The sequence below is a fragment of the Puma concolor genome, chromosome D4 (genome assembly GCF_028749965.1).
Source record: "Puma concolor isolate L17-30 chromosome D4, mPumCon1.1.hap2, whole genome shotgun sequence".
In the NCBI taxonomy this organism is placed as follows: domain Eukaryota; kingdom Metazoa; phylum Chordata; class Mammalia; order Carnivora; family Felidae; genus Puma; species Puma concolor.
Window position 1 is genome coordinate 73877824 of NC_141679.1, and position 23172 is coordinate 73900995.

The window sequence follows — 23172 nt, forward strand, 5'->3', positions numbered from 1 at the left end:
TACTTAGTTTCCTTATACATGCCTCATAGATTACTATAGGGATTCAATGAGATGATGTGTATAGAAAGAACCCTCATCATGTTTAGCACATATTGGGCTGGTAGGGTCAGAGAATTATTTCTGGAGAAGGTGGGACTTAGCATAGGTCTTGAAAGTTAGAAAGGGGCTTGTTAAAGTTATGGTTCATTTCTGCCTTGTGCCTTGTCCCCTTTTTCACTTCCCCCAAACAGAAAGAGGTTGGTATCAAAGAAGGAGCTGAGTAGAGAGCAGTGAACCTAGGGGTTGTGGCATTCAATCTGTGGCTCACTTTAAAAAGTCTTGCCAGCTCCTGTGTGGCCATTCCTAATTTATGTTCAACTGATATCCAGGCACTGGTATTTTGAGGTCTATATAATTTTAGCCATTATGGGCTGGTTATGGGTTTTCTATCCCTTGAGATGGGAGAACTGACCTTCAATTGGTGGCAAAGTCTGTGTACTTTATTCCCTCCGTTTGATTAACCAAAAATCAATATCCCTGTAGTCATTTTTTGTGAGAAATTGGCAAATATATTTTAAAAATTTGAAAATGCAAAGGGTCTAGAATAGCTAAAATAAATTTGAAATTGATGAACAAGTTGGCAGATAAACATTGTTCTATTTCAAGATTTTTAAAATAAAGCTACCATAATAAAAACAGTGTTGTATTAATGAATGACTGATTTTTGACAAAGGATATATTCTCAACAAATGATGCTGGGGAATTCAATCCTTATGTTGTATACAAAAATTAACTCAAAATGGATCATAGACACAAATTGAAAAATCTAAAGCTACAAAACTTTTTTTAATGTCTATTTTTGAGAGCACAAGCAGGGGAGGGGCAGAGAGAGAGAGACAGAATCTGAAGCAGGCTCCAGGCTCTGAGCTGTCAGCGCAGAGCCCGACATGAGGCTTGAACCCACAAACCGTACATGGTGACCTGAGACAAGGTTGGACACTTAACCAACTGAACCACCCAGGTGCCCCTACAAAACTTTTCAAAAACAGAGAAGAAAACCTCTGTGACCCTACGTTAGGCAAAGATATCCTAGATACAATACCAAAAGCATGAGTCATAAATTGGATATCATCAAAATCAAATAGTTCTGTTCTTTAAAAGTCATTCTTTAAAAGGAATGAAAGAAAGACAAGCCACAGACCGGGAGAAAATACTGGCAAATATATATACATATATATATTTACACACACACATATAAAAACAGAAGCCTACTGTAATGAAGACCAAAGACAAGCCACAGACTGGGAGAAAATACTGGCAAAAAAAAAAAAAAAATATATATATATATATATATATACACACACACACGTGTGTATAAAATGTATATATATGCACACACACATACACACATATATAAAAACAGAGAAGCCAATAGTAATGAAGATGAATAAAAGGAGAAAAAAACATAATGTGATTCAATTAAAAACCAATCACTTAATTTCAGGTACAGAGCCAAAATTTTTTCCCTCCAGATGACTGAAGCTTCATCTAAGGAACACACGCTTTAAAAGACTTCAGCCCTCTCCCAGTCCAGTGAAGAGGGGTAGAGAGGGTCTCTGGGAAGTAAAGGTTTTGTGGAAAAAGGGGTGAGAATTCACTTGGTTTGCTAGCCGATGAGCCCCAAGGAAATGGACTCCTTCCTCTCTGCTAGCGGACAAACAGCACTTCTGATGAGCCGGTCTCAGTCAGCACAACAGCAGCAGATGGACTAAGTGTACCTCATGGCCTCTGCTGCTGTCCTGGGGAGCTGACCTTTGCACCTTCTCTTCTATGGGATCAGCTGAGATGGTCCTCATTCTTGTTAAGGGTAGCCAGTTATTCCAGGGCTGAACTTCCTAGGCCCCAAATATCTACCGACCTCTTAAGACCAGAGAGCTAATATGCAATCATATAGCCACATTTCAAACATGACACCTGAATCCAAACTGCTACATTACAGTCAAGTTGCATCAGCAACTGTTATATTTAAAGCTTTTACAGTTCATCAAACTTGAGAACAATTTGGTAATCAAAGAAAGAAGGCCTTGTTCAAAGTCACTTTTAAAAGTTCAAGGATTGGACTGTGCCAGAATCCACTTACTAAGGCAAATAGTTACAATGAGGATACAGCAGTACAAGTATCCTCTGTCCAAGGGCCTGATATGTAAAAATAATATTTTAATGTCAGAAATAAAGAGCTCCATACTAGATTAAGTGCTTTACAAATAGTCTTTCATATAATCCTCATAATACCTCTATATGATAGGTTTCCTGTTTCACAGAGGTATGAACTAAGACTTGAGAGGTTAAGTAAACCAACCAAGATCACACAGCCAGTCTGTGGGAGAACCCATATTTGAACCCAAGACTGTCTGACCCCAGACTCCCTACTCTCATGACTTCACTGCACAGGTCAAAGCTTAATGTTTCTGACATGAAGGACCAATGGAACAGGAAACAGTAATGCTTTAGACCCTCAGAGGCGTCTGCTTTGTAGTTACTACTGAAGAAGCTGCGTGTAGATTCCTCAAAAATACAGTTCTGTAGTTGTAGCTGCCAAGAGCCTGATCAAGTGAAGGACAAGTAACAACTCTTTTTAGTAAACAAATATTTGAAAGATGAATGGTTGGATTGATGATTTGGAGATATTGTTCTTCTCATAAGGAATTAGGAGATACTTCCATACCAAAGAGCAAAAACTATTCTTTTCCATTCATGGCTTCAAGTTAACTTGGTCACTAACCACATTAAGACTTCCTCACTCAATGCCAAATATAAGGCATTTTATAAGTGACCCAAAGGAAGGGGGACAGTCTGCCAGGTGGTTGAGAAATGATTGGCATACAAGCCCCCAAATGACTGGGGCTTATGGAATCCATATATAAATAGATAACCGTCAATTTATAGCCCAGCAACTTGACTCACGCCAACTGGCTGGCTGGAAATGGACTTAGTGACCTTGTCTTCAGTCACACTCTTGACTAATTGAACAAATCACTCATTGAGAAAGCCAGTGGGAACATTCAAGCCATGTTATATAATACCAAGACATTACCAGTGCCAAGAAGAATAGGAAGAAACACAAGTTTATTTAATTCATGTGCCAGAGTAGAAGTATTTCTTGGTTCCCAGCACCCATTCTGCCGGTACCAGCTCAAATCCAGTTCTAAAATATCCACTCCCTTCACTGATGAAAGGTTGTTTGGAGCTAACTACAATCCATCTGTGGTAGCTGGGTCCTCAAAAAGCAGATGCTGAGACAGATTTAGTGGTATAAAAGGCTTATCAGGGAATAACATTTGTGAAAGGAAAAAGGAGGCAGCAAGACTATGGAAGGATTAGGAAAAGATGACATAGAGCTGACAACGTCTCTGTCAGGCCAGTGGGAAGCTCTGAAGCATGTTAGAAGCATCCTGCATTAGGCAGACACAGATAGGACCTTGTACCACAGTAGTGCTCAGTCATTGGCTGGGCCACCCCAAGAAGACCAGTAACTTAGCTCAAGAACTGAGGCAAATCTGAATGAGTTAACAGTGGAGGCTATCAGCTAACCTCACTCTCACAGCTCAGCCATGAGCACTTTCTTTGAAGGAGAATCTGAGTAATACATCTTTATGTCTGGCACACCATCCTAATATCTAGAAATAAGTAGTCTTCTCAAAAGAAGTCCAGAGTTCTCTTCCCACTTAGAGTAGGAGCAGGGGTGAAAACATAAGCCTTTACCTTCTTTTCTAATTTAAAAGTTTCTACCTTGTATTTCTTGTGTTCTTCCCCTTCCCCACCCCAGCCAGCTTCTAGTAGAATGCCTGGGCTCCGTGTAGCAAGTTATCAATAAATCTTCTCTGATTATTTTATATATGTCTTGTCTGTGACTTAGGCAAGTTCTTCCCCTTCTCTGGCCTCCCTTTACCTGGGATAAAAATGCAAAGATTCAGTAGTTCATAACTACGGAGGGCACTAGTCCTGGGAGGTTTTGGAAATGGGGGAGGAGTGTGACATTTTTGTTTTTTACAGTAACTGGAGAGTGCTACTGACATTTGGTGACCAGAATCCAGGGATGCTAACCCTTCTGCCATACCTAGGCTGGTCCCCCACAGAACTATTTCATCCAACATATCAATAGCACCCCCATTAGAAAGCATTGAATGATCTCTATAGGACTTGGCAAATTTCACCATCTAACAACAAATTGATGTTTCTCTGGTGTTTTTTCCCAAAGGATGGGCGATCACAGCTGCACTACAAAGGCCTGTTTTGCTTAAAGTATACTTTATTTTAAAACATTTCAGCAATTCCCAGGTTATTCCATGCCAAAAATGGCAGAAGTACAGCAAGGGTAGGGAGGTCAAGTACAAGCTGGGTGTGTCTGCATCTATCTGTCCACCACCTCATCTGACTATAATGAACTTCAGAGAGTAATGGCCATTGCTTTACTTCTGCCTTCCAAATGTCATGCAAGCTCTTCTTTTGGCCAACTCTAACCGGAACTATATAAAGGAAGCATTGCTGAGTAATCTGGTTCTCGGTTTAACCAAGTTGATGGAACACCAGCCACCATGTAGTCAAGAAGACGACTCAGGTCAAGTCCTGAGCTGAGACCAGAAGGCTGAGAATGTGCCAAACACAGGAAGTATGTAGGCAACAGCTTTCAGACAGAGGGAGGAGTAAGTGCGAAGGCTTAGCTTATGTGAAGAAGAAAAAACAGACCAGGGTGGCTGGATGCTAAAGAGAGGGGGTAAAGGGTATGAAACAAAATTAAGCTAGAAATAGGGAATGGGTTTTATAAGACGAGGAGTTTAGATTTTACCTCAAGTACAAGTCATTGAAGGGTTTTAATAAGCAGGGAAGTGATATGATGGGATTTGAGTTTTCAGAGGTGACCCCTGGCTGCTGTGAACTAGAATGCACTGCAGTGGGACAAGAGAGGAAACACTTGTGAAACCCTTGCACACTTGTGTGTATGTGTGTAGGTGTGTATATTTCTGTAATCTGGATTTCTTTTTTTTTTTTTTTTTTTTTCAGTTTTTTTTTTTATTTATTTTTGGGACAGAGAGAGACAGAGCGTGAACGGGGGAGGGGCAGAGAGAGAGGGAGACACAGAATCGGAAACAGGCTCCAGGCTCCGAGCCATCAGCCCAGAGCCTGACGCGGGGCTCGAACTCCCGGACCGCGAGATCGTGACCTGGCTGAAGTCGGACGCTTAACCGACTGCGCCACCCAGGCGCCCCTGTAATCTGGATTTCTACAGGAGAAATCTCTTGATCAAGAGGTAAACATATCAAAGACATCCAGATGGCCAACCGACACATGAAAACATGCTCAACATCACACATCATCAGGGAAATACAAATCAAAACCACAATGAGACACCACCTCACACCTGTCAGAATGGCTAACATTAACAACTCAGGCAACAACAGATGTTGGCTAGGATGCAGAGAAAGGGGAACCCTTTTGCACTGTTGGGGGGAATGCAAGCTGGTGCATCCACTCTGGAAAACAGTATGGAGGTGCCTCAAAAAACTAAAAATAGAACTACCCTATAACCCAGCAATTACACTACTAGGCATTTATCCAAGGGGTACAGGTGTGCTGTTTTGAAGGGACACCTGCATCCCCATGTTTACAGCAGCACTATCGACAATAGCCACAGTATGGAAAGAGCCCAAATGTCCATCGATGGATGAATGGATAAAGAAAATGTGGTGTGTGTGTATGTATGTATGTGTGTATGTATACACACACACACACACACATATATACGTGTATATATATGTGTATATACATGTGTGTGTGTGTATACATACATATTCTGGCAATCAAAAAGAATGAAATCTTGCCATTTACAACTATGTGGATGGAACTGGAGGGTATTATGCTAAGTGAAATTAGAGAAAGACAAAAATCATATGACTTCACTCATGTGAGGACTTTAAGAGACAAAACAGATGAACATAAGGGAAGAGAAACAAAAATAATACAAAAACAGGGATGGGGACAAAACAGAAGAGACTCATAAATATGGAGAACAAACTCAGGGTTACCGGAGGGGTTGTGGGAGGGGGGATGGGCTAAATGGGTAAGGGGCACTAAGGAATCTACTCCTGAAATCATTGTTGCACTATATGGTAACTAATTTGGATGTAAATTTAAAAAAAAAAAAAAAAAAGGTAAACACATTTTACTTTTAGTTAAGAATCCAAATTGCTTATATATCACCTTCTTGAAGGGCCTTCTATGACCCTGCCATCTAGGTTTGCCAACCTCCAATCTTTACTTTGTGGCATACCATTCTTAGCAGTGACGACGATATAGAAGATCTTGTGTTTATTTTATCATCTGTTTTTCTCATTAAGACTGACTTTGTCTTATCCCCCATTTTACTTAGTGCTTAGGACAGTGCCTGGCATAGTAGACAGGAAGTGAAGATTTATTTAATAGATAATTCCCATCCCAAAGGCCTGCACAGATAGATACTTTAGCAACAATATATAAAAGTCTCGTTTCCAAATTCCTCAACCAAAAAGGATATTACTACTCTTTTTCGTACGGGGAGGAAGTGAACCTAAATGACATTTTGATATTTTTGTTGTTTACGTTTAAAAATTCTTTTTAATGTTTATTTATTTTTGAGAGAGAGCACGAGCGGGGGAGGAAGAGAGGGAGAGGGAGACACAGAATCCGCAACAGGCTCCAGGCTCTGAGCTGTCAGCACAGAGCCTGACATGGGACTCAAACTCACCAACAGTGAGACCATGACCTGAGCCGAAGCTGGATGCTCAACCGACTGAGCCACCCAGGAGCCCCTGTTTGTTTACATTTTAAAATGAAAACTACAATGACCTATTTCTATACACTAACGAGAATGGCAAGAACAAAATCAAAACTAAACACCTGACAACAACACACACCAGAAGAATTTCCATACGTTGTTGGTAGAATGTAAAATGATACAATGGGGCACCTGGGTGGCTCAGTCAGTTAAGTGTCCAACTTCAGCTCAGGTCATGATCTCATGGTTTGTGAGTATGAGCCCATGTTGGGCTGTCTGCTGTCAGCGCAGAGCCCACTTGGGATCCTCTGTCCCCCTCTCTCTCTGCCCCTCCCCTGCTTTCTCTCTGTCTCTCTCTCTCAAAATTAAATAAACATTTAGGGGCACCTGGGTGGCTCAGTCAGTTGAGCATCCGACTTCAGCTCAGGTCATGATCTTGCAGTTTGTGAGTTCGAGCCGCACGTTGGGCTCTGTGCTGACAGCTCAGAGCCTGGAGCCTGCTTCAGATTCTGTGTCCCCTTCTCTCTCTGCCCCACCCCTGCTTGTGCTCTGTCTCTGTCTTTCAAAAATGAATAAACATTAAAAAAAATTTTTTTTTAATTTTTTTTTTTAACGTTTATTTATTTTTGGGACAGAGAGAGACAGAGCATGAACGGGGGAGGGGCAGAGAGAGAGGGAGACACAGAATCGGAAACAGGCTCCAGGCTCCGAGCCATCAGCCCAGAGCCTGACGCGGGGCTCGAACTCACGGACCGCGAGATCGTGACCTGGCTGAAGTCGGACGCTTAACCGACTGCGCCACCCAGGCGCCCCTAAAAAAATTTTTTTTAAATAAACATTTAAAAAATTTTTTAAGTTAAAAAAATAAAATAAGGCGCCCCTAAAAAAAATTTTTTTAAATAAACATTTAAAAAATTTTTTAAGTTAAAAAAATAAAATAAGGCGCCCCTAAAAAAATTTTTTTTAAATAAACATTTAAAAATTTTTTTAAGTTAAAAAAATAAAATAAGGGGCGCCTGGGTGGCGCAGTCGGTTAAGCGTCCGACTTCAGCCAGGTCACGATCTCGCGGTCCGGGAGTTCGAGCCCCGCGTCAGGCTCTGGGCTGATGGCTCGGAGCCTGGAGCCTGTTTCCGATTCTGTGTCTCCCTCTCTCTCTGCCCCTCCCCCGTTCATGCTCTGTCTCTCTCTGTCCCAAAAATAAATAAACGTTAAAAAAAAAATTTTTTTTTTAAATAAATAAAATAAAATAAAGTGACAACAATGGAATTATAGGACAGTGAACGGAAGAAACCAAAATCAAGGAATACCACACTTAAATGAGAACACTGGAGAAAAAGAATCTAAGAGTTATATAAAAAAATGTCATTTGAAAAACTATAGCACCCTTTCTTGATCAAAACCCTTAAGAAAGTAGGAATAGAAGGAATATACCTTAAGATCATAAAGGCCATATACAAAAGACCCATAGTTAATATCATCCTCAATGGGGAAAAACTGAGAGCTTCCCCCTAAGGTCAGGAACAAGACAGGGATGTCCACTCTCACCACTGTTACTCAACATAGTATTGAAAGTCTTAGCCTCAGCAATCAGACAACACAAAGAAATAAAAGGCATCCAAATCGGCCAGGAGGAGGTCAAACTTTCACTCTTTGCAGATGACATGATACTCTATATGGGAAACCCAATAGATTCCACCAAAAAGCTGCTAAAACTGACCCATGAATTCAGCAAAGTCACAGGATATAAAATCAATGTACAGAAATCAGTTACATTTCTATACATCAGTAACAAAGCAGAAAGAGAAATCAAGGAATCAGTCCCATTTATAATGACACCAAAAACCATAAAATACCTAGGAATAAACCTAACCAAAGAGGCGAAAAATCTATACAGTGAAAACTATAGAAGAAAGCTTATGAAAGAAATTGAAGACACAAAAAAATGGAAAAACAGTCCATGCTCATGGATTGGAAGAACAAATATTGTTAAAATGTCGATACTGCCCAAAGAAATCTACATATTCAATGCAATCCCTATCAAAGTAACACCAGCATTCTTTACAGGGCTAGAACAAACAATTCTAAAATCTGCGTGGAACCAGAAAAGACCCTGAATAGTCAAAGTAATGTTGAAAAAGAAAACCAAAGCTGGAGGCACCACAATTAGGACTTAGCTGTATGACAAAGCTGTAATCGTCAAGACATTATCGTACTGGCACAAAAAGAGACACACAGATAGATCAATGGAACAGAATAAGAGAACCCAGAAATGAACCCACAAATGTATGGCCAGCTAATCTTTGACAAAGCAGAAAAGAATATACAATGGAAATAAGACCGTCTCTTCAACAAATGGTGTTGGGAAAAATAGACAGCAACATGCAGAAGAATGAACCTGGACTATTTTCTTATACCATACACAAAAAATAAACTCAAAATGGATGGAAGACATAAACACAGGAAGCCATCAAATCCTAGAGGAGAAAACAGGCAACAACCTCTTTGACCTCAGCCACAGCAACTTCCTACTCATCACATCTCTAAAGGCAAGGGAAATAAAAACAAAAATGAACTACTGGGACCTCATCAAGATAAAAAGCTTCTGCACAGCGAAGGAAACAATCAACAAAACTAAAAGGCAACAAACAGAATGGGAGAAGATATTTGCAAATGACATATCAGATAAAGGGTTAGTATCCAAAATCTACAAAGAACTTCTCAAACTCAACACCCAAAAAACAAGTAATCCAGTGAAGAAACAGGCAAAGACATGAATAGACACTTCTCCAAAGAAGACATCCAGATAGCTACCAGACACACAAAGAGATGCTCAACATTACTCCTCATAAGGGAAATACAAATCACAACCACAATGAGCTACCACCTCACACCTGTCAGAATAGCTAACATTAACAACTCAGGTAACAACAGATATTGGCGAGGATGCAGAGAAACAGGATCTCTTTTGCACTGCTGGTGGGAATGCAAACTGGTGCAGCCACTCTGGAAAACAGTATGGAGGTTCCTCAAAAAATTAAAAATAGAACTACCCTACAACCCAGCAATTGCACTACTAGGTATTTATCCAAAGGATACAAAAATGTTGTTTTGAAGGGGCACACACACCCTCCCCCAATGTTTAAAGCAGCATTATCAACAATAGCCAAACTATGGAAACAGTCCAAATGTCCATTGACTAATGAATGGATAAAGAAGATGTAGTATATGTATGTCTATATGTGCATATATATATGGAATATTACTTGTCTGTCAAAAAGAATGAAATCTTGCCATTCGCAACAATGTGGATACAACTAGAGTGTATTATGCTAAACGAAATGAGTGAATCACAGAAAGACAAATATCACATGATTTCATTCATATGTGGAATTTAAGAAACAAAACAGATGAACATACGGTAAGGGAAGTAAAAATAAGATAAAAACAGAGAGGGAGACAAGCCATAAGAGACTCTTAAATACAGAAAACAAGGGTTTTCTGGAGGGGTTTTCTGAGGGCTGCTGGAGGGGAGGTGGGTGAGGGGGATGGACTAAATGGGTGATGGGAATTAAAGAGGGCACTTGTTGGGATGAGCACTGGTGTCATATGTAAGTGATGAGTCATTAAATTCTATTCCTGAAATCATTATTACACTACCTTGGATTAAAATTTTTTTAAAAAAAGGAAACAAGAAAAAAATGTCACATGCAAAATAGGATGGCATTTTTTTTTAAATTTTTTAATGTTTATTTTTGAGAGTGAGAGAGACACAGAGCGGGAGCAGGGGAGGGGCAGAGAGAGAGGAAGACACAGAATCCAAAGCAGCCTCCAGGCTCTGAGTGTTGGCACAGAGCCCAACAGGGGGGGTTTAAACCCACAAACAGTGAGATCATGCCCCAAGGCAAAGTCAAGTGCTCAACTGACTGAGCCACCCAGGTGCCCCAATCAGATGGCATTCTTAAACAGAAACATTAGAAGCTAAAAAATGATGGCAAAATAACTTCAAAAGTCTGAAAGTCATTTTTAACCTAGAGTTTACAAAATACAGCCAATCAAATGTAGGAATAGGATGAACACTGTTTCACATAGGAAAAGTTGAACATTTTCATTTCCACAAATCCTTTATTGGGAAGTTTCTGGTAGAAGAGAGTCATAAAATGAGGAAGGAAGCAAAGAACAAGAAAGATGTGGAAATGGGATGGTACACAAGAGAGAAGCAAAGGGAACTCTTGGAATAATGGCAAAGGAATGTTCTAACAGCGACAAAGTTAGCATAAGAGCAAGTACCTGACTGGACGGGGGAAGAGTGCCAGGAATGTGTCTTCAAGTTTAAAAGGAGGAGGAGGAGAAAAAAAAACAGAAAGAAGAGGAAGAAAAGAAATAATTAAAAGGCGGGGAGTTTGGATGGCTCAGTCACTTGAGCGACGACTCCTGATTTTGGCTCAGGTCATGAGCTCACGGTTCATGAGTTCAAGCCCCGCATTGGGCTCTGTGCTGACAGTGCAGAGCCTGCTTGGGATTCTCTCTCTCCCACTCTCTCTGTTATTAACCTGCTTGTGTTCTCTCACTCTCTCAAAATAAATAAATAAACTAAAAAAAATTTTTTTCAAGAAAGAAAAAGCAACTTATACTTCTGCCAGATACTTAATAAATAGGGGAGACATACATAAAGAAAATAAAACTACAAAGCAGTAAGTGACTCTCAGGAAAATGGAAGTTTTGCGAAGAAAAGATGTGTAATAACATTATACTACAAAGTTCCAGCATACCTCATATTAAAAAGAACCAAGTAAAGACTTCAGCACAGCCACCTGTCTGGAAGCCTGCACACCCAGCCTGATGTTCATGTTCTTCACACATGGAAGAATACTTCAAGTAGCCCTGGACAAGCTGGAGGCTCACCCTCCTGTCAGTGGGTACATAGTCCACAGCCCTGCGGTGTAGCTGGCTCAGTGGTAAGTTGACCCTCCCCTGGGGCAGCCTTGAACTAGGCCATCGCCATACCGCATGCTCCACTCACCAGTTAGGCAGCAGGGATCAATCTGTAAACTGACTAGACGAATCAAATGTATTGGGCTGTGCACGTGCCAGGGCTTGTTTCACAAGAGTGCAACCCATTGGGACAATGGAGCATGTGCATGGACAGAGGATATATGCACAGTACTTATGTCTGCCATTCCCTACCATCCCTTTGCACATGATGTTTTCCCCGTCCCATGAACAGAGAATTGCAGTGGACCCACAGCATGTAGGAATTCAGTTGAGACTTAAGAAAGGTTAAGTGTTTTGTATCTACAACTGAATAAGTACAGGTGGTGACAGCGAAAGTAGGCGGAGCTGTATGAATGAGAAATTCATTTCCATCTCAGAAAGCAAGCAATGGTTTAAGAAATACAAACGATACCAAGGAACCATATCTTAGCTTTTGTCACTAGAGTTACATACTTGCATTTACTGATGCTGAAAATTATGACACAGACAGAAAAGAAAAGGTAGTACAACACATAGTTCCTTTTCCTCTTGGTCCTTACTCATCAGGAAGCTGGAGGGAAAGAGTGTTGGTAGAATGTGCACATGTCAAGAAGTGAAATAAAGAGCATTCGTTTCGTGCAACATTTTCCTACTCTTCTGGGAGAATGAAATGCATGTGCATATGTGAATTACAAAACCCAACTTGCTTAATTTTGGTGATCCCACATATGAGTTGAATGCTGTTTGTTGCATTTAAAGCTGACACTGCACAATAGAAAGATAAAAGCAAAATTTATGTTAATAAAATTTAAATTTTGCTTTAGTTAGAATGGTATTAAACAGAAAATTAAAAAACACCAAAAAGACCACAGAAAGGAAAAAAAACCTCTTAATATTTTTGTACCTTTCAGGGCACATTTTTGAACAAGGATTCCTGATTTTCAAGGATTCCTGAATTTTCATTTTGCCCTGGGCCCCACAAATCAGAGATTCATGCCATAATTCTGTCAGTGGTTATAATAAAACTTTTTCAAAATTCTTAAATTTGTATTTATCCAATAATGGTTGTGGAATGATCTGAAGAAAACTTCAGACTTATGTGCCCAGCTTTCTCATGGAAAACTACCATAAAATAGCATTTATTCTCTTCTAGAATTTAGTTTTGTGTACGCTGAGGTAATTGTTTTTCCAAGTAAATAGCCAATCATCCCAATATCATTTAACGACTAGTCTATTCTTTCTCTACTATTCTATGCTGTAACCATAAACTAGATTCTCATATATACACATTTTTCTGTTTTCTATTCTCCAGATCCAATGGTTTCATCTATGGTGTACCAACTATTTTGTTTCCGACAGGCTACTGTGTGAATTGCTTGGAAGACAAGCCCCATTTGTTGTTCCTAACTTTTAACATTCTTTTAATTACTCAAATATACTTATATTTAGTGTGCTAAAATTTTTAAATCTCACTGAATGACAAGGATACTCAGACAATTAAATGTGGGAAACAGTCTTTTCAACAAAGGTACTGGGACAACTGAATATCATGCAGAAGAATAATGTTGGACTCCTATCTCACACCATATACAAAAAGGTTAAATCAAAATGGATGATAGATCTAACAGTAAGCACTAAAACTGTAAACTCTTAGAATACATAAATCTTCAACTTTCCATTACACCAAAGGGACAACAATAAAAGAAAAAATAAATAAGTTGGACTACATCAAAATTAAGACCTTTTCTGCTTCAAAGAACATCCAAAGAAAACCCACAAAATGGGACAGATATTTGCAAATTATAAGGGTTTTAGTATCTAGAATACATAAAGAACTCTTACAATTCAACAATAAAAAGACAATTAATCTGGGAAGCCTGGGTGGCTCAGTCAGTTAAATGTATGACTTTGGCTCAGGTCATGATCATGTGGTTTACAAGTTTGGGCCCTGGGTCAGGCTCTGTATGGACAGCTCAGAGCCTGGAGCCTGCTTCAGATTGTGTCTGCCTCTCTCTCTGCCCCTCCTCTACTCATGCATGCGCTCTCTCTCTCTCTCTCTCTCTCTCTCTCTCTCTCAAAAATAAATAAAAACATTTAAAACTTTTTTTTTTTTTTTTTTAAATTTTTTTTTTTTTTCAACGTTTATTTATTTTTGGGACAGAGAGAGACAGAGCATGAACGGGGGAGGGGCAGAGAGAGAGGGAGACACAGAATCGGAAACAGGCTCCAGGCTCCGAGCCATCAGCCCAGAGCCTGACGCGGGGCTCGAACCCACGGACCGCGAGATCGTGACCTGGCTGAAGTCGGACGCTTAACCGACTGCGCCACCCAGGCGCCCCAAACATTTAAAACTTTTTAAATAAAGACAATCTAATTTAAAATGAGCAAGGGATCTGAACATTTCTTCAAAGAAAACATACATATATGTATATCTATAATATTATTTATGAAAATATACCTACTGTATACATGTGTAAATATTTTTGAAAATATACACATATCTTCTACAGAGAAAACAAGTGTTGACAAGGATGTGGAAAAATAGGAACCCTTACATGTTGCTGGTTGGCTTGTAAAACGGTGCAGCTACTTTAGAAAATAATCTGGCATTTCCTCAAACAGGTAAACACAGAGTTAACTTGTGACTCAACTCTCTCTCTCCAAGGCACATATCCAAGAGAACTGAAAACATGTCCACACAAAAAATTATACATGAGTGTTTACAGCAGCATTATCTATAATAACCAAAAAGTGGAAATAACTGAAATATCCATCAACTCATGAATGAACTGTGGTAGATCCATACAATGGAGTTTTATTTAGCCATAAAGCAAAATGAAGTACTGATACTTATTACATGGATGAATCTTGAAAATATTATGCTAAGTGAAAGAAGCCAGCCACAAAAGGCTACATATTCTGTTATTTCACTGATATGAAAAGACCATAGTAGAAAAACCCACAGAAAGAGAAAGTAAATGAGTGGTCACCTGAGGCTGGAGGGAGAAGGGCAATCGTGAATTACTGCTAATGGGTATGGGGTTTCTTTTTGAGGTGATGAAAATGTTCTGAAATTAGATAGTGGTGATGGTCCCACAACTCTGAATATACTAAAAACCAATGAATTGTACTTTAAAAGAGTGAACTGTGTGGTGTGAGAATATCACAATAAAAATGTTATTTTAAAAAATTTCATTGAGTTACAAAGATAAATTTGAAATAAATTGACAACTATTTTTCCAAATATGTTTCTCTTGTTATTACATTATTCTATGTTCTTCAGGAAAGATTTATCCTATAAACATCTCTTGGATTATTTCTGGTATTTTAAAATTTGTTGTCAATATTGTGACAGTCACTTTTTCCCATTACATTTTCTATTTCTTCTATTTAAGACATCTTTTTACTTATACACTGTTGATAGTTTATATATCTCCACCTTACTAGTTCCACCAGTTGGATTTTCTAGTCACCCAACATATCATTTCAAATGATATCAGTTCTTTTTCTCTTCTTTTGAAATATTACCAGTTCGGTTTTTTTTTTCTATTATCTGGGACCTTCAGAGCAATGCTAATAGTAGTGACATGAAAAATCATTTCTCATTACTGCTTCTGGTAAGAATGCTTCTAGTTATTCACAATGTTTACATAAGTTCCTGGTAAATATCCTGTAAGTTCCCTTCTATCCCTAACTTGAAAAAACACCATGGCACAAAAACAGACACTTAGATCAATGGAACAGAATACAGAACCCACAAACGTATGGCCAACTAATCTTTGACAAAGCAGGAAAGGATATCCAGTGGAATAAAGACAGTCTCTTCAGCAAGTGGTGCTGGGAAAACTGGACAGCGGCATGCAGAAGAATGAACCTGGACCACTTTCTTACGCCATACACAAAAATAAACTCAAAATGGATAAAATACCTAAATGCAAGACAGGAAGCCATCAAAATTCTCAAGAAGAAAGCAAGCAAAAACCTCTCTGATCTTGGCTGCAGCAACTTCTTACTCAACACGGCTCTGGAGGCAAGGGAAACAAAAGCAAAAATGAACTATTGGGACCTCATCAAAATAAAAAGCTTCTGCACAGCGAAGGAAACAATCAGCAAAACTAAAAGGCAACTGACAAGAATGGGAGAAGATATTTGCAAATGACATATCAGATAAAGGGTTAGTATCCAAAATCTACAAAAAACTTACCAAACTCAACACCCAAAAAACAAATAATCCAGTTAAGAAATGGGCAAAGACATGAATAGACACTTCTCCAAAGAAGACATCCAGATGGCCAACCGACACATGAAAACATGCTCAACATCACTCATCATCAGGGAAATACAAATCAAAAGCACAATGAGATACCACCCTACACAGGTCAGAATGGCTAACATTAGCAATTCAGGCAACAACAGATGTTGGTGAGGATGTGGAGAAAGAGGATCTCTTTTTGCACTGCTGGTGGGAATGCAAGCTGGTACAGCCACTCTGGAAAACAGTATGGAGGTTCCTCAAAAAATTAAAACTAGAACTACCCTATGACCCAGCAATTGCACTACTAAGTATTTATCCAAGGAATACAGGTATGCTGTTTCAGAGGGGCACATGCACCCCGATGTTTATAGCAGCACTATCAACAATACCCAAAATATGGAAAGAGCCCAAATGTTCCTTGATGGATGAATGAATAAAGATGTGGTATATACGTGTGTGTGTATGTGTATATATATATATATATATATATATATATATATATATATATATATACACATACACATACACACACACAATAGAGTATCACTCGGCAATCAAAATAAAATGAAATCTTGCCATTTGCAACGTGGATGGAACTAGAGGGTATTATGCTAAGCGAAATTAGAGAAATATCATGTGATTTCGCTCATATGAGGACTTTAAGACACAGAACAGATGAACATAAGGGATGGTAAGCAAAAATAATATAAAAACAGGGAGGGGGACAAAACAGAAGAGACTCAAATATGGAGAACAAACAGAGGGTTACTGGAGGGATTGTGGGAGGGGGGATGGGGTAATGGGCAGGGGGCGTTAGGGAATCTACTCCTGAAATCACTGTTGCACTATATGCTAACGAATTTGGGTGTAAATTAAAAATATTACATTAAAAATTTTTTTAAATTTAAAAAATCCATAATCTATGTCAAATTTTAGATTTATGTTGACAGATTTCTTCAAAAATAAACCATATATTTGCCTCAAAAAAAACACAAAGGCTGTAAAATTTTACCAAATACTTTTACATTATGTATTAAGTATATTATCTTTATTAATGTACATTTCTAATTTTGAACTAGTTTGGAAATCCTATGATCTCAGTATTGATTTTACTAAACTGCTAGATTTGAGCTGTTAATCAGTGAATTAGAAAATGTAACTTCCCTTTTATGTTCCTTTTCTTCTAGATGTTGTTTTTTTTTTCCTTTTTTCCTGTTGTCCTACTTGCTAGAGTTTGTCCATTGACTTATCAAACATATTTTTTGTATCTAATTAATGTATATTTTTGTGTTTATTAATGCATTCCTTTTATTTTCTTTGGGTTTGTATCATTATTCTATTTCCTCTTTTAAAAAACTGAATACTTCATTTATGTTTAAATTTTATTATTTTCTAATAATTATATTTTTTTCTGTTTGGGTTTATTCTTTAACACCAAAGTTACTTATAAAATTATTTTTTAATTTCTAAATAACTTTGTGGTGCTATTTTAAGTTGTTCATCTACTTTTATCTCATTGTAGTTAAAAAAACAAAACAAAATAGGATGGGCTTGACTATTTCCCTTGGAGAGATTTTCTTTGTACCTATATATAGCCTGTTAAAAAAAAATTCCATGAATACTGGAAAATAATGCATACTTCTCTGTGGAGGAAAGCATTCTCTTATATGGCTATTACACAAACTTGTTAATTTAAAAAACTCAAACCCACTATGAAGGTATTTTTTTAACATTCAAAAATAATAGGAGAATTACTAAAAATATAAAGGATGATTTATAAACAACTTTCAATATCCCACTACAACTTTTGTGTACCTGAAAAGCCTTTTATTATAAGCAAATATGTATACTTGTAATAAATTATTTCTAAAAATAATCTTCTAAATATATTTTTAACAACAAACCAGTTTGGGGATAATTCCATTATAAGTTTTTCTCTCAATGATAACACTTTTTTTTCAGAATTGCAAGAATAGTGTTTTTTCTCCATACAAACATAATATTGAGTAATGAGCATTTTACCTAAAGTTTTTCTTGCATAACAATTTACCACTGAATGCTCAGGTATATGTGATGACATATGGCTGCAGGCTTTCCCAAATTCATTACTCTGATAAGATTTCATTTTTTTTTTTTCAACGTTTATTTATTTTTGGGACAGAGAGAGACAGAGCATGAACGGGCGAGGGGCAGAGAGAGAGGGAGACACAGAATCGGAAACAGGCTCCAGGCTCTGAGCCATCAGCCCAGAGCCCGACGCGGGGCTCGAACTCACGGACCGCGAGATCGTGACCTGGCTGAAGTCGGACGCTTAACCGACTGCGCCACCCAGGCGCCCCAAGATTTCATTTCTAAAATGAATTCTTTGGTATCAAATTAAATATGTACTATGACAAAAAAACATCACTACATTTATTACATTGATAAGGTTTCTTCCCTGTGTGTGTTCGCTTATGTTTAGTAAGGGCTGAGCTTAAGCCAAAAGATTTCCCACGTTCATTACATTGGTAGGGTTTCTCTCCTGTATGAGTTCTCTGATGTCAAATTAATGATGTTCTATAGCAAAATAGTTTTTGACATAGATTATATCGATAGGGTTTCTCCCCAGGATGAATTTTTAGATGTTCAGTAAGGTGTGTTCTTCGGCTGAAGGTCTTTCCACATTCCTTACAAACATAAGGTTTCTCTCCAGTATGAGTTCTCTGGTGTTGAGTAAGATGTGCGCTCCAATTCAAGGCCTTTCCACATTCATTACATTCATAGGGATTCTCTCCCATATGAATTCTCTGATGTTGAATGAAGGCTGGGGTATGACTGAAGGCTGTTCCACATTCATTACATTTATAGGGCTTTTCTCCTGTGTGAGTTCTCTGATGTTGGATTAGTGATGTGCTATGGCAAAAAACTTTGCGACATTCCTTACATTGGTAGGATTTTTCCCCAGAATGAATTCCCTGATGTTCAATAAGATGTGTGCTCCAGCTGAAAGTTTTCCTACATTCAGTACACGCATATGGTTTCTTTCCAGTATGAATTCTGTGATGTTGAGTATGGGCTGAAATATGGCTAAAAGCCTTCCCACATTCATGACAAGGATAGGGTTTTTCTCTGGTATGAATTCTCTCATGATTTCTAAGGGATGACCTATAACTAAATGTTTTTTCACATTCATTACACTCATAAGGTTTCTCACCAGTATGGACTCTTTGATGTTGAATAAGATTAGTGCTCTGACTAAAAGCTTTTCCACATTCATTACATTCATAAGGCTTCTCTTCAGTGTGTATTCTTTGATGTTGAATAAGATTAGTGGTCCGGCTGAAGGATTTACCACATTTCCATTCATGTTTCTCTCTCACAAAGATTTTCTCAGGTTCCATTAGCACTGAAATATGGCTTTACATTTTTTATTTTATTTTATTATTTTTTTTAATTTTTTTTTTCAACGTTTATTTATTTTTGGGACAGAGAGAGACAGAGCACGAACGGTGAAGGGGCAGAGAGAGAGGGAGACACAGAATCGGAAACAGGCTCCAGGCTCTGAGCCATCAGCCCAGAGCCTGACGCGGGGCTCGAACTCCCGGACCGCAAGATCGTGACCTGGCTGAAGTCGGACGCCCAACCGACTGCGCCACCCAGGCACCCCTGGCTTTACATTTTTTAAATTGTTTCCAGAATAAGTAAAGTTTGAGGTAAAAATGCATCTTTTCTTATATCTAATAAGCTATTTTCCATTTATAAGTTGCTTTAAAAAAATCAACTGAAACAGAACTATGCTTTAAGCTCCCATCATTTTTGGCATGATTATGTCATCATTATCTTTAGAAAACTCTCAGTTGTTTAAAAACAGTTGAGCTCAGGTTAAGTATTTCCTCAAAATTATTACAGTAATGATCTTCCTCTTATCTTTGTAACTTGGTTTTTCTAGTGTTTCTCAAACTGGTTATCTAATTCCAATTCTTCTAATGCAAAGTTTTAGGAACCATCATTTAGAAAAATGTCTACAACCATGCCATGACACTATTTGTTTTTCAGAAGCTTTCTGCTTTGGAGCTGATGTTCTGACTTTGGATATAGTATCCAGGATTAAATAGAAGACAGTATCTCTTCCCTCTAGAATATAAAAGGAAAAAATAAAACTCGCTCATCAGTTACAGAAAAAAATAATAAAAATAAAAATGAACTAGTGCTATGATGACACAAAAGATTATACAAGATAGGTGTGGATTAATATGCAAGTTTAAAGAAGGGAAAGATTAAAATAGATAAGTATGGTAAAAAAAATGGAAGTACTGAGGCAAAATGCATAGCATAATCAAAAATGAAGATGCAGAAAAGTACATGACATGACAAAAAGTGACACTAATTCAAATGAATGTCTTTGGAAAGCAGAGGTTAAAAAAAAAAAGGCAAAGTGAATGGGATTAGACAATAAAAACTCTGACAAGCACAGAAATTCAATGCTATATAATAGGATAGGAAAATTAAAGTTTTGTCATAGTGGTTAACATGATAAATATGAGATGTTTTACATGAAGATGCTTAACTTAATCTAAAGTGGATAATGAGAAAATAAAGCTACTGAATTTAGTGAAACAGTATAACATAAATGATATGGGCCCGGACTGGGATAGTAGTAATAATAATTTAGTATAGGAGTAAATATAAAACATACAAAAAAAGAAAAGAAAATGGATACTGATTATGGGGAATTTTTACAAAATGAAATTAATACAGATACAATAGTTTCTAGCCAATAAATTTGGAACTAATAATGGTAATAATTGTGGTACTAACAGAAGAACTAATAACATCCTAATAGTGGTACTAATGAAATATTGAAGGAAAAGGGAAAGTTGGTGATTTCATTTTTCACCATATTGAATTTAAAGTGATCTAAAGCTGGGGCGCCTGGGTGGCTCAGTCAGCAGTCGGCTGAGCGTCCAACTTCGGCTCAGGTCATGATCTCATGGTTCATGAGTTCGAGCCCTGCATCGATCAGGCTCTGTGCTGACAGCTCAGAGCTTGGAGCCTGTTTCGGATTCCGTGTCTCCCTCTCTGCCTCTCCGCCCATCATGCTCTGTCTCTCTCTCCTTCAAAAAGAAATAAACATTAAAAATTAGAGTAACAAAAGCACATGCGTTTGTGTTAGGGAGAAAATGAAGCTTAATTAAAAAGCATCTGGAGAGGGACTAGAACAAAAAAGAGTCCACTGATGTCACACAAGCAAAGAAAAAAACATCAAATGCAGCAATAAGTCTGAATACAGAAAGGACTAAGATTAGGGTGCCATCAAGGAAGAATTCAGGATTCAGGAGTGTCTTCCAAATAATGTTAATATAATAATAGAAGAATCTAACTTCAAAGACTACAACAGAATAGGAATTCAGGCTGTAGCTACTAGTCTAGTAATGAAAGGAGAGAATAAAATTGAAAGGTGGATAAAAATTAAATTATTGTTATGCAAGGTGTTCTTTTAAAAGAAAAACTTTTGACTGCCTGAAATTAGAACTGGAAGTGACTGAATCATGAAATAATCATTAAATCAAGGCCATAAAACCTTGATGAGTAAGAATGGAATCTGGGAGTATAGATAGAGAGGTATCTTTTTCTCTGAGATAGAGTTATGTGAGAAGATGAATAAAGATATGTAGAAACGAAGTTGATGTTCACATTAGACAAACTCTGTTTTCTACACCAGTAAAAGGGCTCTGTACAGTGGGCACTAACCAACATTTCCAAATCTACCTCCTAGTACCAACATTGTTACCACCACCACCACCACAATGGACAGATGGACTATTGCTTACAAGGATTTCTAGCTATTTGGTTGTTACTTAGCTATCTGATTTTTTCTTGGTTAAGTATTTTGTGACATTTCTCCATTCTTTCCTGTTAACCATAAATATGGTTCTTCCTACTTGAAAGACAACATAGGCTTGGGTGATTTGATGGACCTCACAAGTGTGTCCTATGTTGTCTTCAGGAACTCTGAGATACACAATGTTGATGCTAAGGTAACATAATAAAGCTATCCATTTATAATGTTTTAAAGAAAAGAGGTATCACCTGTTTAATAGTAAAAGAAATACCTTATCTCTGTGCACAAATAAAATTAAAAATCTCTGGTCCCAAAACTCAAAGCCCAATCTCAAATATGCACTTATAAAATATATTTTGACATTTCAGGGGAAGAGTCACTGTAATCTGTAGTAGTTACAAAGCTTTACTTATCCAAAGAGACAAGCCTCCTGCAATTGTCACTGCATCCCTTATGGTGTCTGAGAATGATCCAGCTCTTTTCTTTCCTGTAAGGTAAAGTTCACTGGCACATCCTCCAATGCCACTGGTCCCTAAAACATCAAATACCTACTCACTAAAGGATCACTTATGCAACCATTTATGAAAGAAGAGTAAAGCTAAGAACTGAAATTAACAAAGTGGAGGGCTAGAAAGTTGTACAAAGAGGACTCAGGGTTCTAAGTAAAAAAGTGATTAAGAGGGGCGCCTGGGTGGCGCAGTCGGTTAAGCGGCCGACTTCAGCCAGGTCACGATCTCGCGGTCCGTGCGTCGGGCTCTGGGCTGATGGCTCAGAGCCTGGAGCCTGTTTCTGATTCTGTGTCTCCCTCTCTCTCTCTGACCCTCCCCCGTTCATGCTCTGTCTCTCTCTGTCCCAAAAAAATAAATAAACGTTAAAAAAAAAAAAAATTAAAAAAAAAAAGTGTTAAGAGTACATTATTTGTTACCATTACATATCTATGGAGTACAGAGAAGCAAAACAAGAGGAGACAATTGAGAATGTTACTATACACACACACACACACACACACACACACATTTTAATGTTTATTCTTGAGAGAGAGAGAGAGAGAGAGATCGCGCGCGAGAGCAAGCTGGGGAGGGGCAGAGAGAGGGGGAGACACAGAATCCGAAGCAGGCTCCAGGCTCTGAATTGTCAGCACAGTCTGACGTGGGGCCTGAACTCACTAACGGTGAGATCATGACCTGAGCCGAAGTCAGACAACCAACAGACTGAGCTACCCAGGCGCCCCAGGAATGTTGCAGTATTTGAAGGAATAAGGATGGAAGATTTTCCCAATTGATGACTCACAGATTCAAGAAGTCCCAAACCATAAGCAAGCTAAATACAAAGAA

At 38.2% G+C, this 23172-nt stretch overlaps 1 protein-coding gene across 1 annotated transcript; it reads right to left on the reverse strand.

Annotated features, from left to right (window-relative positions):
• Positions 1–18362: 18362 nt before the first annotated feature.
• On the reverse strand, positions 18363–19430 carry ZNF883 (zinc finger protein 883). Its single transcript, XM_086683735.1, has one exon. It carries the CDS (start codon positions 19395–19397, stop codon positions 18558–18560), a length of 840 nt encoding a protein of 279 aa, XP_086539861.1. The 5' UTR covers positions 19398–19430; the 3' UTR covers positions 18363–18557.
• Between the last annotated feature and the right edge of the window lie 3742 nt (positions 19431–23172).